Source organism: Amphiura filiformis, unplaced genomic scaffold (genome assembly GCF_039555335.1).
Source record: "Amphiura filiformis unplaced genomic scaffold, Afil_fr2py scaffold_61, whole genome shotgun sequence".
Classification (NCBI taxonomy): domain Eukaryota; kingdom Metazoa; phylum Echinodermata; class Ophiuroidea; order Amphilepidida; family Amphiuridae; genus Amphiura; species Amphiura filiformis.
The window spans coordinates 409856-427500 of NW_027305525.1; the positions used below are offsets into that span (position 1 = coordinate 409856).

Consider the following 17645-nt stretch of genomic DNA (forward strand, 5'->3'; position numbering starts at 1 on the left):
TTTTTCGGATATGAAATGTACCTATTTATGAAAAGATTGGTGGCGCTATTTAGACACTAGAAATTACTCTTTCATGCTTTTAATACAAATAATTGCTTTTATTTTTTATGAAATGTGTTAATAAAATTTCTTTGTTGCTTGTTTCACATATTTCACCTGTTTTAATAGCAGTATTGATTACCTACCCCTTTCAAGTATGATTTATGGTAAATAGCGCCACCTATATTTACTTAATAACAAAGCCAATTTCTGCCTGGGTTGTCGTTGTTGTTGTTGTTGTTGTTGTTGTTTTTGTGTCAAATTTTCAAGGCATGCACTTATCAGTTACAAGCCTTACAGCACCCTGCTTATGAAGCTCAGTAAGTCTGATATATTCTTTGGGCATTTTATGTACATTGGTAGTAAAATGAAATTCAATATTGTCATAATAATGGTATTTTATACTATTATTATAACGGTCTATATGAAACGGATAGAACCCGTACAGAAATATCTTGTCGCAGAATGTTACTGCTGAAGTGAGAAGGATTAATCCACTGCTTGGTATTCTTGAACGCCAGAACCTAAGGGAATCAACAAAAAAGAATACAAATCAGAGAACGGCAACATTGTAATGCAGTACTGCTCAACTAACGTACTTGAAGCACTGCATTGTTTTAGTAGCCCTAGCCCAGATAGGCTACTTTGCACATCTATATTTAATATACATAGCACAGTAATTCGTGTGTTAAAAAAGGTACATCCCCCATGTCAAAAAGAAATCTAAGCCACTGCTCTGGGGACACATTCCAAGCAGATCCCAAGACTCCTTAGACCTCATCCCGTGTCACCCAGTGCGACGAGGGTGTTGACGCGCTTACAAACCCAAATAGCATGAACGATACATGCCCCCTCATTTATTATGTTTGCCCCCGCTTGTCCCACCCAAATGAAAAGTTCTAGTTACGTCATTGTTTTTAACTTATAGTAAGACATTCACTTTGTGTTAAATGGGCAAAGGACACGTCTATGTTTGATACCTGGTCACCCGTGTCGGCCCCTATTGAGTTACGATTTTTTATAGGGCGCCGCCAAATTTACTTTTTTGCGCGATAGTAGCCTAAGTATTTCGACCCCGATCCCGAAACTATAAACATGGCGGGGCAAATAATCGTGCGTAGCAATTCCAGGACTGATGGACTATGCGATGGATTCTGATTCTGTGATCGATTGATTCGACTATCAAGTCTGGCCCGCGATCGTTCCGTTTGGGCTAAACCGATCCCGATGATGCACACAATTAGCACACGCCGTAATTACCAGAGAAGAAAACGAAAATATATACGAGACCGGGATACGAGAATGCAAAATACACTTTCAAAATTCAGTTTATTTTGTCATTCTCTTTTCCAATTCAGTTTTGTTCATCATGATATAAACTCAATGTACTGTGCGAGGCAACGGCGCTGCCGCTAGCATATGCATGGTATTATGTACACTGTCAGAGCAATCGGCAAAAAAATGTGCAGTCCACTCATGACACAGTCACAGCTGCCATGATGACAGTGTCATGATGATACTGTCAATGTACTCATGTCATGTACTCATGTACTAATTTACTAAACATGACCGATCACATCTGAGACGAATCGTCTCAGGATAACATCGTGTATTGGATATAAATCAGACATGGTAAGCTTTTAATATGTCATGTAAACACTCAGTACTAACACACATCATATTATCTAACCAGCCATACGTATATCAAATTAGTACCCTAGTACATGATGAGTATACTGTCATGACTGTGGTTCACATCAAAGACAAAGTTCGGTAGTAACGTACATGTAGGCAATGCATGGTTACGTATTTCGCTGTGCGCAGTTATCGAACTGCATGTGTAAAGTTAATCGCACAGAGTGTACAAGCACGCGTACAAGGCCAAGGGTAGTTTGCCCACACATTTGCGGCGCAGCCACAAAAAATGTTGACGTCACTACCAAAATTTCAAGAGGTGAACCACAGATAGTAGCAGAGTAGTGCACCGCAGGCCCGTTCATATTACGCCGCAATTGTTTTGCGGTGGGTGCATTCCGGATACTTTATGCCGTAACTCAACGCAACTTGCTTGCCACATTCAACTTAAAATGTATAATTTTTATTGTGATACCGTACCGCAATGCATGGTATACGTACTGACTGAGTCAACTTCAAAAAAAATAGTGAATTATTTTGACTTTTATTATGCCATCACTTGCTCATGCTTCAAATTGAACCAATATGAAGACGACTTTTAATTGTGTGTTTGTAATAGGCCTACACTGCAAATGTTGGGAATTGAATTCGACAAAAGTTGCTCCGGGTCGTCATTAGAAGTCGATATCTGTGTTGAAACGGTTGCTCCGTGCAGAAACGTGCTAAAATATTGGTCAACTTTCACCAAACCTTCGGTACGGTAGGCCTACACATTTTTGACTCTGGATCTCAATGCTCAAACAATTACAAATTCATGAAATTAAGGTTAAGATCAGGCCCTTGGCACTTGATTCCAAGTTTCCAGTCACATAATTACATGTATTTTCCAAAATAAAATCTGGTAACTTTTCATTATTCGTTATTTTCCAAAGTTTCATTAGTACAGTCAAAATGCGGAATAAGTATGAGCTTGGAACGGTCCATGGTTTTCCATGGATTAGCATGTGTTCCTCACGGACCAACCTGGGTAAACAAACAAATCAAACGCAGACTTCGGGCACAAGTTTGCGTATTGAAGAATTGATTTGAAAGATTTACTAAGGCACATTCCAGCAGGTATAGTACGTTTAGTAAATTTATGCAAATTGCAATCCGAGTAAAAAAATGAATGCAAATGAATTCAACCACATTTTATTTCAATTTTTTAAATCGCAGTAAAGAATTCACACACAAGCGTAGACATGAAACTCAGAATCAAGTTTTAAGGGCCACTGTACCGTACCATTTCCAAGATTTGCTTTGGATGATCTTTTTAAATTTTAGTTCCTGTAGGATAAACGTTGAGGATCCCAGACAAGCATGCTAACAGTACAAAGAACGAGACTAGTGAAGAAAATTGGGATGGAAGGAAGGAGCATTAATTGTAAATTGTATAAAATGAAAAAAAATATTTGTACACTGAAATTTAAACCAAAGTTTTCACTTGAATCTAGCCAGAAACGGTATAAACAGTATGATTCGGGCCTCACAAAACCTCTTCTCATACTTCACAAGTACTGTATCATTTTAAAAGCTAATAGCAACCCTGTGTCATTCACTGTTGTTGTCTGTAAACAAGCTTTCTTTTCTGTTTGTGTAATTAATTCCTCTTTGATTTATTTCCTCTTCACCCTATCTGCTTTCTGATATTCCATTTCAGAGTGAAGTGCTTGTAGATGCCTGCATGATCCCTAGCACCCTCAAGGCTCATCCAAGTAGAAGCAGATTGCCTGTACCTGCAAAGTCCTGCATGGTTTTCCCGATTGGCTTAACCACACCACGCACAATAATATACTAATATTGCACATATTTTATCAAGCATGTTGCTTAAATTTCTTACAAATGGTATGGGACTATGAACGTCAGGCCAAGTAAAAAATAAAGCATGTTTCACATCCTGGTTTTTGAAAAAAAAGGAGGAAGAGGTGTTTTTTATCGTAAAATCGGTGTGAATACCCATAATTAGACTAATTAAAGAGAGCAGTTTTAGCGTACAATAATGCCTGGAAAAGCAGGAGCGCCTTTTTTATTTGTTTTTCTCAGAGGTAGGCCCCTCTATTTATCACAAGACCTTCCAAAAGTGTTTCTTATATCAGAGGTATGAGACTTTTTGATCTTAGATTTTTATAATTTTTCTGCACTCCTCTGTACAAAAGTAAAGGAGCTTTCCCAATTTCAAACTTTCTTTTTATCTGTGGTCACCCACACCCCTGTTATATATTAGAAAGCATCTCTACTTCCTAGACATATTTTTGGAACTTTACAACTGAATTAAAAAAAATAAATATAATTGAAGAAACCTTAAAAAGGAAGCGGGAGGGACATGAAACATGTTTATTTTTTAATTTGGCCTTACGTAAAACTAAAATTAAAGATGATCACAATTTTGTCAGTTCAGACAGATCAGTGCAGACCCACACCTGTTTTGTATTATTCTGATGAAAATGTAGTACTTCTGAAAATTGTGAGTGACACACTCAAGTCCGTTCAAGTGGGAGAGGGACAAAAATTGTGTGTGACAGTCTCAAGTCTGTTCAAGTGGGAGAGGGCCAATCGCTATTTATCACATCTGATTATCGACAGGATGTAGGTAAGTTATAATGTACTAAGTATACAGCATGAAGGGAAGTTATAATGTACCGTAAATAAAGCAAACACATACAAGTTAAAGGTTTAAAAACACTTTAATGTGTCACTTAAGGAACACCCAGGAACAGGCCTGGAAAAACGGAGGCAATCGGCGCAGCTCCTTGCCACATAATTTGTGATTTGGAGGGAAATTCTGCTTCTGTAGATAAAGAAGTGCAAAAGAAAATTATGGGAAATTCTCAGGAGGAAACTTCCTACATTGCTGTATAGTGTATTTCCCAATCCCATCAATTAAGTTTTTCTTTATATGAGCAGAAGCAGAATAAAGTAAACATTTTTTTCCAGGTCTATCCTCAGTGCAGGAATGACAAATGAAGGTACATGATCTGTCTTTTACAGATGGATTGAATCAATACAGTAATACATGTAATTTGTTTTCAAACACAGAAATGTACAGAAACCAGAAGAAACAGGGGGGCACTCGACTCTGGAAGTGACAGGGAATATGCAGACAACAGTTCGAACTAGGGATCTTTCGGTGAGAGCCTAGACACCAAAAAAGGGGGTCTGGTCTCAAAATAGGGGGTCTTTTTGTGAGACTGGGGAGAATCTGACCAAAAAAGGGGGTCATTCACCCGTGTCATTCAGTGAGACTTGGGAAAAATTTGGGACAACACAGGGCCTAGATTTCGTCTTGGTTTGCGAGAATCAAAATACACAATCACTGCACTTACTGTATGATACAATGAGGGAAGTTGATTCTCGCAACCGAATCTTACGAGAGTCATTACGAGAATCGATTCTGTGATTCTCGTTGAAATCTAGGCCCTGCAACATAAACGTTTATACAAAATTGAATAAAAATAATAAAAAATTGGGCAATTCTGAGTTATGTAAGCTATCCACCAGTGGCTCTTCTGCGACCCCTACGCAGAACTTCCGGGAGTGGATTAACTGTGCACGGTGGACGCAAGGAATCCATTGACGGATTTTCTGCGCACGTGCACTAAAACAACCCTCCGTATATACTAGGCGCCGGTGGAGTATTTCTGCGCAGTCGCAGGGAATCCACTGACGGATTCTCGGCGCACGTGCGCTGAAACTCCGGTCCGTATATAGGCGCAGATGGAGTAATTCTGCGCACAGTCGGATTTTCGGCGCACGTTTTAATCCTCTCATGAATTGCAATGATTTAATATTATGCTAGCCTACCCTAGAATGTTTCATAAGAGATATGAATTCCAGGGTAGGCCTATTCGTCTCATCGTGCGCCGAAAATCCGCCAGTGGATTCCCTGAGACCGTGCGCAGAATTACTCCACCGGTGCACGCTATATATGGAGGGGATTTTCAGCGCACGTGCGCCGAAAATCCGTCAGTAGATTCCCTGCGACCTCGCACAGAATAACTCCACCGGCATTATATACGGAGGGGAATTTCTGCGCACGTCTGCCGAAAATCCGTCAGTGGGTATTAAGATACAAGAAATATAACAAATAAAAAAAAATTATAATAAATAATCATCGTACATGCACTGAAAGTAATGTTTTAATCCTAAGGTAGACCTAATCGTCTCAGATTATATCGTGCGCCAAAAATCCGTCAGTGGATTCCCTGTGACCGTGCGCAGAATTAATTCCACCGGCGCTATAGACGAATCCATTTTCACGCATTCCTACACCTCAATGGCAGCCATAGCTGGGTCCCCCTTAGGTGTATTCCACCTAAAATGTGAAATGACATGGCCTTGGCGGGGATATTAAACTGCATTCCATCACCTGTTACACCTACACCCTACACAAAAAGAATGATAAAGGTTTACAACACAATACTATTCAACACCAATTTTTAAGCGGATTTAATCCACCCAATTCGGCAGTAACAACACCAGTTTGGTGCAAACGGGACCCAGTAATGGCCGACTGAATTCTGACTATCACTTGGCTTGTTGGATTTGTTTATATATGGAGGGGAGTTTCTGCCTACGTGCGCAGAAAATCCGACTGGATTCATTGCGCCCACCGTGCGCAGTTAATCCACTATTGGAAGTTCTGCGTAGGGGTCGCAGAAGATCCACTGGTGGATCATGGGGATACATACAATTCTATGAGAGATTATCAGAAATTTCTCCAAAATTTTAGAAAAAAACAAAAAAAAAAAAAAAAGGGGGTCATTGGGGGAGAGGGAGTTCGGTAAAATAAAAAGGGGGTTCATTGGGTGAGACGGAGTTGAAAAATGGGGGTCAATGTGGCCGCACATCCCTGTCACCCATTTATTAGTGAGTGCCCCACCCCGGAAGAAACTAGTTCCGAACTGTCAGTGAGTTTGCACGGCTGCATCGTCAGCATGGGTACAAATTGCCCTTTACCTGTGTGTATACGATACGCATTATGGTAACAACACACACTTTGATGCTGCCACTGCAAAATTGTTACTCTCAACTTCAGAAGAGAAGCACTATAATGCCTTGTACTATACTTTGTTCGGCTTATACTTGGTAAAAAACAAGATGCATAAACATCTTATATTGATATAGAATGGCATGCACATGGTCGGGCGAAGCACCTATGCTAGTTGCACGTAAACAAGTGTAAGTAAGCTAGTCATTCTTGCAAATTATAAGCCAAACAAAGTAGATGTTCTATCATGCTACGTACAAAGATCCAAGATCAGAAAGCCAGATATGGTGTACAATTCGCTACTTGCGTGGTTCCGCCATAGTGCACAATGTACGGGGGGAGCCTCGAACTGGCAGCATACATGAATGGGAATTGAACTTGTTGTATAACATTCTGCGTAAGGTTATGTAATTCTTCCTTTCATGTATGCTGCCAGTTCAAGGCTCTCCCCGTACATTGTGCACTATGGCGGAACCATGCAAGTAGCGAATAATGTTGATTTTCCAAACCTTTTATACCTGTGATTGGTACATACATGGCTGTAGTCAAAATAAGTTCATATTCTATACAATTTGTACAATATAAGCTATTAAAGTCAAAATAAAACAGAATTTGAAAAAGTAGTATGTTGTATTTTGTAATGCATTATGCAATGCTTGTGTCCTTTCCACATTAAGATAGGAAGACCAATGTCCTTGGCATTACTGAGTTCTCTGTATTTACTGCTGACCTGGATAGATAAGACCAAAAAATAATTCATTTCAATTGCTTGTCCTCGCCGGGCCCACCCTAATTTTAATAACCTGGAAAACATTTATTCTTCGGTTATTTTTTTTTAAACAGTTTTTTCACACACTTCCAACCTGTTTTAAGACATTCAAGATATACTACCGTCGCAAATTGATCCTGTACCATACCTGCACAGATTGCCCATACGCACATTGTGCATGCGCCGATTGCCTATGTGCATAAATGAACTGCACTTATTGCCCCTGTGCAAGTGCGCATACAGTACCTGCACAGATTTCCCCTGCGGATGTGCAGATCAGGCCCGTACCTCGTCGCACCCCCCCAAATTTGCAAAAGTAAAAAAAAAGTCCCAAAATATCACAATTTGCGAGCGTAGGGAGCAAAAAAATCATGTTTTTTACGCCTTTTTGGCCAAAAAAGGTCCAAATTTTGGGAAGAAAGTCCACTTTTCTCAAAATTGCCCCCACCCCTGGAAAAAGGACCACTTTTTCAAAATCAGCACCCCCAAACAAAATCCTGCGTACGGGCCTGGTGCAGATACCCCTGCGCATAAACCACCTGCGCAGATTGCACCTGTGAATACCTCACCTGCATATATCGTCCCTGTGCACATTGCGCATGTGTATATTTCGTAGATAAATATCCCAAATAGCATATGCCTAGATGTAAAACATGTTTGGCTTTCTTATTTTAATCGACCAACCCGACCCTGTCTTCCACAGAGAGTGCGAGGACAAGTTTTATTTTTTGCCAAAGGAGCACCCAATGGCAAATCCAGCACCAGAAACACCATGTTAAACCAAAGGTAATTTTCAACTCTTCGGCACTTCTCGGTAGTAACTGACATGGTGATCTTGTTCTTCTTTGCAAACAGGGTTGGGGTAGCAAAGGTAATTTTCAGCTCTTCTGTAGTAACTGACATGGTGATCTTGTTCTTCTGCCAGGCTGGCCCTATTAGTCGGAATGAAGCTGCAAAAAAACAAATATTGTAAATTAATTTATTTCAGTGATTCAATTCGTACACAATATTCCAACATGACATTGATAAATATTGATATTTACATGTACTAATAATGAATGTGTATTATTTGTTCGGAGAGAAAGTAGACAAAATAATGCACGCACGCTGATGTTGATGCATCTAATATTCGGGGCTTGTGCATTAGATGCGTCAACATCAGCGCAATTGCATTAGTTTTCCTAACTTATCCAGCAACAAATACATTAATCTATTTCATACAAGAGAAGAAAAAAACTAAGATTCTTGCTGAAAATACAAATTATCACAGTATATGGGAAAAATAGAAAAAAATATAAATGCATCAACCCACCCGAAAAATGAATGAATCCTAAGCGATGTGAACGAGCACGAAACGCTGCACGTAGTATGCAGAGTGCACATTAAACACAATCTATGCATTTCGCGTACTTTTCTAACAGTTTTTCTGATTGACTGCTTTGATAGGAGTGTATGAAAAGCTTTTGTTGTACTGCGTCACCACAATTGTGCACAATGCCACTAATCAAATATAGCGTAGCATCTCATGGGTGGCGTTCGGGGTCCCTGGAAGCTTGTGGTTTAGCCAGGGGTGACGCTAGAGGGGGTATGGGTATGCAACACCCCCATACACAATTTTGTCGGCAAAATTGACAGTTGTCGTCAAAACCATGTGATTGTCTGCAAATGTAGTCAAAGCTATGTGATTGTCGGCAAATTGCAAGAGACATAAGATTAAGGGGTACTACACCCTAGACAAATTTGTGTCTATTTTTGCATTTTTCTAAAAAACTAACAACACAGTGGTAACTGTTAACTGGTAAAAGTTATGTATATAATAGGGGCAAGGAATCCAATTACTACACTGGAATTTCAGTGACCCAAGACAAGCGGTTTGTTATTTATGATAAGAATTAAGGTACCGCTAGGATGTACCTCGTTTCCTATCATATATACTGAACCGCTTGTCTTGAGTCATTGAAATTTCAGTGTAGTAATTCGATTCCTTGCCCCAATAATATACATAACTTTTATTAGGCAAAAAAAAAAGGTTTGTCTCAAAGCTTGCGCGCGCGTTTGTAAAATCGCACGATTTGACAAAAAAGAAATGCGGAAATTTTTTTTATTTCAAACAAAATTTTTTTTATAGTTTTTTCCAGAAAAAATCGGCGAAAATCAGACTTTTTTATCAAAATACCATGAAAAAAGTCGGAAATAAATAATAAAAAAAATCGCACTTCGCATTTGTTTTAAATTTCTCGTGAGCTTTGAGACAAACCTTTTTTTTTTTGGCCTTACCAGTGTGTTATTATTTTTTGAGAAAAATGCAAAAATAGTCACAAATTTACCACAGGGGTGTAGTACCCCTTAATGTGTTACGAAATAGTTGTTGTTACGTAATAGACATTGTGAATGTTATAGTAGTTACTAATTAAAAATTGGTCAAAAAATATTTCCGTCTGCAAAACACAGACCCCCCCAATCATATTGGTCTAGCGACGCCCCTGGTTTTGGCCATTGAAAGTGGTATAGGAAGGATCTCCTGGCATGTTTTATGTTTTTAAATATTTCAACAGACATAAAATACACTTCAAAATTGTTAAAAAACTTAATTTTTTATTTTTCTGATTTTTTTTTTTAAATCAAAGAGTATCATGCACTACTCAGGAACCTATGGCATGCCGCTATTCCTGCTTTAAAACAACAAGTCATTGAAAATATTTCATACACCACCCCCCATCAGGGCTGTCAACTCTCACGCATTGGCCGTGAGTCTCACGCATTGGGTCACTTTCTCACGGTCTCACGCCAAGGTAGTATAATCTCACGCCTAGGAAGTAAATCTCACGCAAAAAGCTGGATAATGAGTAAAATCGCACACATCGTCATGAATAATTTGTTACTCCTATTCCCCCCCCGCTGTTCACATTATCGAGCACCGTGGCTCAAATAATCGTGGTACAAAATGAACATTGGAGTCGGCTAAGCCCGGTACGCCTCTGTCTCACGCCAAGCAATTTCAAAAAGTTGACAGCCCTGCCCCCCATGGTGATGGTCCTGAATTAAGTAATTATGGAATGCAAAAATATTCGCAGAAATAACTCACCTAAATTGTATCTTTGTTTACAAGTGTCGGTATATTCGGCTGAAATTAAAGATAACAAATACATTTTGTAGGCCTCAAATCCGGGGGGGGGGGAGAGGGGCACTAAACTTAAGAAGTGTCGAGTATGTGCCTATCGGCATCATGAAGTAGGGGCCTATCAGGTACAAAACATAGATATTTGTTTGTGATATTTCAAGCGTTTTAAAATTTCAAAATAATCCCATTCAATTACACGGTTGACGATGAAAATTTAGTGAATTTAGAGAATGCAATGCGACCACCACCGGATTTCAAAAAAGGGGTCATCGAGTAGAAAATTTGGAAAAATGGAGCAAAATTCTTGTTCTTGTTCCAAATTTCCAATTCAAATTTGTTTCACATTCTACTAGGCTATGAGAGTAGTAGAGACCATTGCATTCAAAATCTACATGTAGTCGGATTCGCTGAAGCAGTGAAGCATTATGCCGTGAAAAGCAATGTAAGTTCAGAAGTAAACACAGCCGATTACGACAGGCAATATGCAGATTTAGGGTTTCTCTACCGGAAGTCAATTTGTCCCGAAATTACTTCCCACAATGCAAAAAATATGCATATTGCATAACAAAGAATATTGATTAACCTCCGAACTGTATCTATTGTTATGCAAAACGCTTATTGCATTGTGGGAAGGAATTTCGGCACAAATTGACTTCCGGTATCTAGAGAAACCCTAAATCCGCATATTGCATCAAAAATGTTGCTAAAATGACACTTTACTCAGCAAAATTTTAGACTGTCCAAAACAGGCAAATCTTGCTCAAAAGATACAGTTGACTAATCGAAATGACTTTCATCCACTTCAATATTAACAGAATAAATACATTTCTGGTGCAAAAAATTGCACTGTTGTCCGACTGAAAAACGATACCAACGCACTTTGGCAAGTAGCATCGAATACGTAACTATCGTGTGCAAATTTGAAGTTACTGGAGAACTCTAGCTTCGAATTTGCACAGGATAGTTACGCATTCGATGCTAGAGTGCTTTGCTATCGTTTTTCGGTCGGACAGCGGTGCAAGTTTTTCACCGGAGGTTATTGATTCTGTTTAATGTCGAAATTTGAATGAAAGTTATTTTGATGAGTCGGCTGTGTTTACTTCTGAACTTCCATTGCTTTACACGGTGTCATGCTTCAGCGAATCCGACTAGATTTTGAATACAATGGTCTCTAGCCTAGAATGTGAAGCTACATGTATCGGTGAGCAAATTCTTGGCTAGACTTCTCGAGCAAATTCGAAGTTGCAACACGGCCCCAGAGACACTAGCCCAAGGTACTCGCACCTCCATCACTACGATTTCCACTGTCCTTCTCCGTACAAAGGTCTGAGCCTATCTGGTCCAGGGTACACAGTATCAAATTTTATTAACAAAATATCACTTCTTCCTCACATGAAAATAAGACTTTTAAACAAAACATATTCGGTGCATGTGTGAAAATTTAAGGTAAGACTGTAAAATGACCAAATTTGTGACTGTGACCGTAGCGATCGTCACCATAACAACATTAATATCTCATAGTCTACAGATAACACGGTGGCCATGGTGGCGAATAAATTTCATTTTTGCTGTGAAATGCAGATTTAATGAAGAAAAGAGATGCGCAGGAAGTCTTCATAGTGTTACATTGTATTTTTAAGGATTATAACCCGGATTATAATCACAAAACTGAACATGCGAGTACTTTTGTGAATGCAGGACGAACCTTTGAAATTACGACATGAGTTCACGGTTCAACTGCCTCAGTGCCCCGTTTTTTCCAATACTATGGAAGTCATGGCCCTATACATGTATGGCGAGGAAGGAACCAATAGGGCCATGATGTGTCGGGCTACAGGGACATCAGCTCAAGGGCTGATCTGGGCTTTCCTGTGTATAAATAAAAATGAAATGAAATGAATAATTCTAAAAGTAAATTGTCATATGAAATATGTACAAACTTCAAGTACATGTCGACTGGACTGCATAAAATAAAATATGGTTCCTCTTTTGCTCTTTTGTTTGATAAAAAACTCAATGTTGTGTGGTGTTGTGTCTGCATTTATAAGCGACTGGGTTAAGTAACAACACGACGAAAAGACAAATAATTTTAAGCTTACCTTCCTTCATCATCATGTACTGTTTTTAATTACATGCATGCATGACGGCATCATGATGATCTACATGTATGACTGTCGCTGTCAAGTGTCATAGCTGTGACTGTGTATAATGTACACAGTCGGTGTAGGTAATATAAATCTCAGCCGCCGCAAAGGCAAAGCAAATTTATGCTCCATTCGTTGGCCAAGGCATTTTCAATACGAAAACAGCTGATTAAAAATCGAAAAACATGTAAACACAACAATGGCCTAGTCTCCGCGACCGGCTTGATTCTGCTCACTACAAATACACGTACGTTTTTGCGACATGAAACAGAGACTAGATTGGGCGCATACAATCTGAGACAATCCGCCCAACATGCCCAATGAATCGAACACACGATTTCGCCAAATTTGGCGGCGCTATATAAAAAATCGCGTTCGGACAGGGGTGTGGTGCCTTTGTAGGTTTAGAGCTAGCCTTGTTATTCTGACGCTCCTTTTAAAAAAAATGAGGCCCCGGGCGAGTGATATTATTATATATTTGGCACCCGGGCCCGTGACAATTGTCCTCTGCATGCCAAGATGGGCAGTGCCTATCAATGTAAGTTATAGTCCTGAATCTGTTATATTTGCTTACAAATGGCTGCCACTTGGTTTTCACCAACCCTATGGTCAATAATAAGATACATTGTGGCCTCATGTACTCATGTAAATGTATAGTGCCATGAGGTGTTGTCAATGAACCATCTCAGAACCCGGAGGCTGCTTTGTTTACTGCGAAATATCACGGCGGGAAAAATTATAGGACTTTGTACAGGGTCAAAATATCAATAAACATAATGTGTACATGTCGATATCGACCTTCTTGTTTTTGTTTGACTCATACAAAGAAAACCCAGTTCAATAAATATGTTTGATACCATATGGCCAGCATTTATTGACTTCTCACCAAAGTTAATTTCTACAACATATCGAGAGCTTAAAGCCAGAACCATTTATGTCCCAAATTACATGTTCTCATTTTGACAACAATAATCGCCATTGTAACTTCCGGTTTTTGAGAGCAGTTTTGGGGACACTTTGAACTCTGACATATCGGAGAAATTGCTGTAATTATTATTAATTAATTTATTATTGTCACAATGTTATCATTGAAAATATTTAAATATTTGATTTATTCAATGATGTTTTTTGGGTTTGTTTTCATTCTTCTAAAACATTTTAGATTATATTTTGTACGCATAAAAAACAATTGTTCTGAATTTTCCCAATAGGTCAGAGGGCAAAGTGTCCCAAAACTGCAAAAACTGTCCCACAATGCATTACAAACCTCCAATGTCGATTTGGCTTATTATAAAGTCAAGTGAATGCATGGTGACTTACACAGTTAGATAGACGCAAATGACCAAAGTCAATTATATTAATTGTTGAGGGCAGAATTAATCGTCCATTTGACGAAATGCCTAACATGCAGTTTTGGACATAGATGGTTCTGGCTTTAAGCCCTTGATATAAGCCCCTCCGAAAATTAAATGTGATGACACTTAGAAATTGAATAGTACCGGACACTTACTTTTTGGCCGACCCCATGACAGATTCCAATGCATAGCCAACTTGAAAATGTATCAAAAGAGATTGACTCTTATTAATGATGATTTTGAATGTATGTCCACCGGCTCCACTCGCACTTAGATGATACCACAAAATTGATCCATGCAAATCTCGGAGTCTTTGTATCGCCATTTCTCTAGACATAATTGATGCATTGGTTTTTGATGCACTCACGAGCTTACTGGCAAATGTGAAAATTCCAGCATGGTTGAGAGTTGTTACGTTTTGTTTTTACCCAACATCTTTTTCATATCCTCTCAAATCAGGCAGATTTGTTCGCATCACAAAATCGTGGGCATCAATCTCCTCCCCACAGCCACTGTCCAGTAATATGCCACTACTGCCGATAACGGCGCATGTAGATTGTGGAGTTATGCCGTGAGTTTTGTTTAGTTTTATAGAGTGGTTAGTGAAATGCATGTTTTCAGCGTCCACCTCGGGAGCATAAATGAGAAGCTTTTCACTTATATTGTACACCGCTGTCACACGTTGCCTACAGGAATTACAAACACATTTCGAGGGTTCAGAACCAGAAAGCCTAAACTAACTTTTTGGCCATTTTGAAATATGGTACCAAAATAATCGCCTGCGCCAATTAAACTGCATATCGCACAATATTCTACTTAGCCACATATCAATATAGCCAATTGTACTTAGCCAGAAAGCCTCAACTCTGAGTTAAGGCTATCTGGCCCAGACTCAATTTGTTCAAACACTGAGATAAGTCTTTCAGGCCTGCACATATACACTACAGCCTGTCTCAAAAAAAATTGTGCAAATGAAAAGCGCCCTTTTTGGCAATTAGAAAATACCGTTGTGACATAATGCTTACATCAACGTCACGGGCGCAGTCTTAGCTCTCAAATGCCGTTTGTTCTGTTCAATTTGCTTGTTCCAATTTCGAGATATGTTTATTTAACAACGAACGGGTAAAATCACAATTGTGCCACTTTTATTAGGGAAGAGAGCTGTACATGTCAATGATAGCTGATGTTGATGCGTCTAATGCACTCCACCTTTCGGGGCGCATATATTAGAAGCATCAACATCAGCACGCGTGCATTACTTTGTCTTATATCTCTCCCAACAAGTAATACGCGTTCATTAACCTATAACATGTATACGTGCGCAATATTTGTTTGTCTTTTAACATGTCTTAAAAGTGACTGAGAGAACAGTATTTACCATGATAAAATCATTGACATGCACATGCAGAACAGCAGAATGTGAAATCCATTTTGTTTAGCAAAATGTGATATTTATCTTTTAATCTCTTTTAAGTGGAAAAAGAGAATCGTCATTCCTGCATCATATTAAAACAGTAAAAACAGTCAAAATATTTTGTATTGTGTAATTGATGCATTCCTTTGATTTCACGAATGAACTCTTGATAAACTTGATGCTATCACTGTTACATGTAAAGCTCTCTTCCCTAGTAAAAGTGGCACAATTGTGATTTTACCCTTTCGTCTTTAACTAAACATAATATTATTATCTCGAGATTAAAACAAACAAATTGAACAGAATAAACGGCATTTGAGAGCTAAGACGAGAGGGCGCTCTTCACTTGCACATTTTTTTTTGAGACAGGCTGTATACATTCCAAAGATGCCACAGTTTAACCTTCATGCCACTTGAGATTAACAATTATTGAAGTGCCGGACATTTGACACTAATATATCTTAAAGACCCTTTTTGAGTGCGGTAATACAGAACTATAATAGGTAATTGAATGGTCATTGGCCTCGATTACAAATAGATTATAATATAAAAACATCTTATCCCCCGTTGAAAGTTAGAAGCCGTAACTCAGAGATTATAGATTACATAAACAAACAGTCAAAATGATATACATGTAATCTAATCCATTAACGACAACGTATCAGCGTGAGTTTAATTTAGCGAGACACACATTGGTAAGGACGACGAAAAATATGAAATTACTCACAAAAATGCGATGAAAAGTACAAGAAAATTAAATCAGTGATGTCCTTGTTAATAATGAAGAACAATCGTAAACGCACAGAGTTATAAAAAGCCTTAAAGACGACTTTTGGAGCATATTCAAGAGAGCGATGTTGAGGAATTGCAGCTATCAAAGCGCCCTTCTTTATTGACATTATGCACGGCTGTTTGATGTGATCATTTATTAGTTTTTCAAACAAAACATCATGTACACCCCAATTTTAGGCTTAAACAGCTAAAAGCGATATCATACTAATGTATACAGATGCTTTTGAGTCATTTTCAACTTTAAATTTCTCCTCTTTTACAAAATTATTCACTTTTACAGCATTTTTTAAAGCTTTTCGGATATAAAATGTATCTATTTATGACCAAATTGGTGGCGCTATTTAGTTACTGAAAATTACTCTTTAAAGCTTTTAATATAACCAATTTATATTATTTTTTTGATGAAATATGTTTATAAAATTTCTTTGCTGCTTGTTTCACCTATACATCTGTTTTAAAGGCAATATTGATTACCTACCCCTTGCAAATTAAGATATATGATTTAGGATAAATAGCTACATCTATAGTTTGCATTTAGTTAATAATAAAGCCAATTCTATATGCATCAAACAACCGTGTATGGGGTTCATGTATCCCTGGGGCTATCGGTGTACCAACTCAGGGCCCCGTGGCAACCTTATTTGATGAGAAACTGCAAGCTTTGTATTTTTACAACTAAACACAGGAAATACAATATCTATGCCCCGTTGCACGGACATAGATAACTAAATGGTACAGCTGTGTTTGGGCAAACACGAATATCTATGCCGGCGTCTTCCACCCTAGCAAACCTTAACCCACCATGACACCCAATAGCCCATCCTAGCCCCCCTTTACAACCTAAACCTACCATGATACCTCCTAACCCACCATGACACCCCCAATCCACCATGGCATCCACCTCACTAGTAGAAAATTTAAAATTAGAATTATTTCAAACCGATGAGAATTGGACAAAAGTATGAGAATTGAAAATGTTCTCATCCAAACGAATGAGAAATGTTAATTAACGTATCAACCACCTGTCACATTGTTTTAAGTGAGGAACTTAAGTTTCAACCGCCATCCTTGCGTTCTATATACGATCGTATAACTACAATCAAGTGATAATTTGCTGGGATGCTTCCATAGTTTAATGACTCTCCCCGCTCCCCTTATTCATTGTTGTTGTTTTTTGTTGTTGTTTTTTGTTGTTTTTTTTATTTGTTCGGGTTTTTGACAACTCTGGATAACCCCAGAAAGCCTCTATTGAAGCTTATTTCCATTGGGGTCCATTTGAACAGCGGGACGGGTTGGGAACAGTCAGGGGTTAACACCCTACTCTTTTCGAGACTGGCTGCGAGATACATG

At 38.7% G+C, this 17645-nt stretch overlaps 1 protein-coding gene across 1 annotated transcript; it reads right to left on the bottom strand.

Annotated features, from left to right (window-relative positions):
* Positions 1 to 304: 304 nt before the first annotated feature.
* Positions 305 to 14824, bottom strand: LOC140144522 (CMP-N-acetylneuraminate-poly-alpha-2,8-sialyltransferase-like). Its single transcript, XM_072166348.1, has 4 exons — positions 14518 to 14824; positions 13309 to 13337; positions 8296 to 8419; positions 305 to 563 (listed from the first exon to the last, which is right to left on the bottom strand). Exons 1-4 carry the CDS (start codon positions 14700 to 14702, stop codon positions 305 to 307), a joined length of 597 nt encoding a protein of 198 aa, XP_072022449.1. The 5' UTR covers positions 14703 to 14824.
* Positions 14825 to 17645: the final 2821 nt, after the last annotated feature.

Excerpts from the sequence above, each read along its gene's own strand:
- LOC140144522 (XM_072166348.1), bottom strand. The coding sequence starts at position 14,702 with ATGCATTTCACTAACCACTCTATAAAACTAAACAAAACTCACGGCATA. Across the intron at positions 8,420-13,308 it reads AAACCAAGTGGCAGCCATTT|CTTCATTCCGACTAATAGGG; the intron begins GTAAGCAAATAT and ends GTTTTTTTGCAG. Across the intron at positions 564-8,295 it reads AAGAAGAACAAGATCACCAT|GTTCTGGCGTTCAAGAATAC; the intron begins GTCAGTTACTAC and ends TGATTCCCTTAG.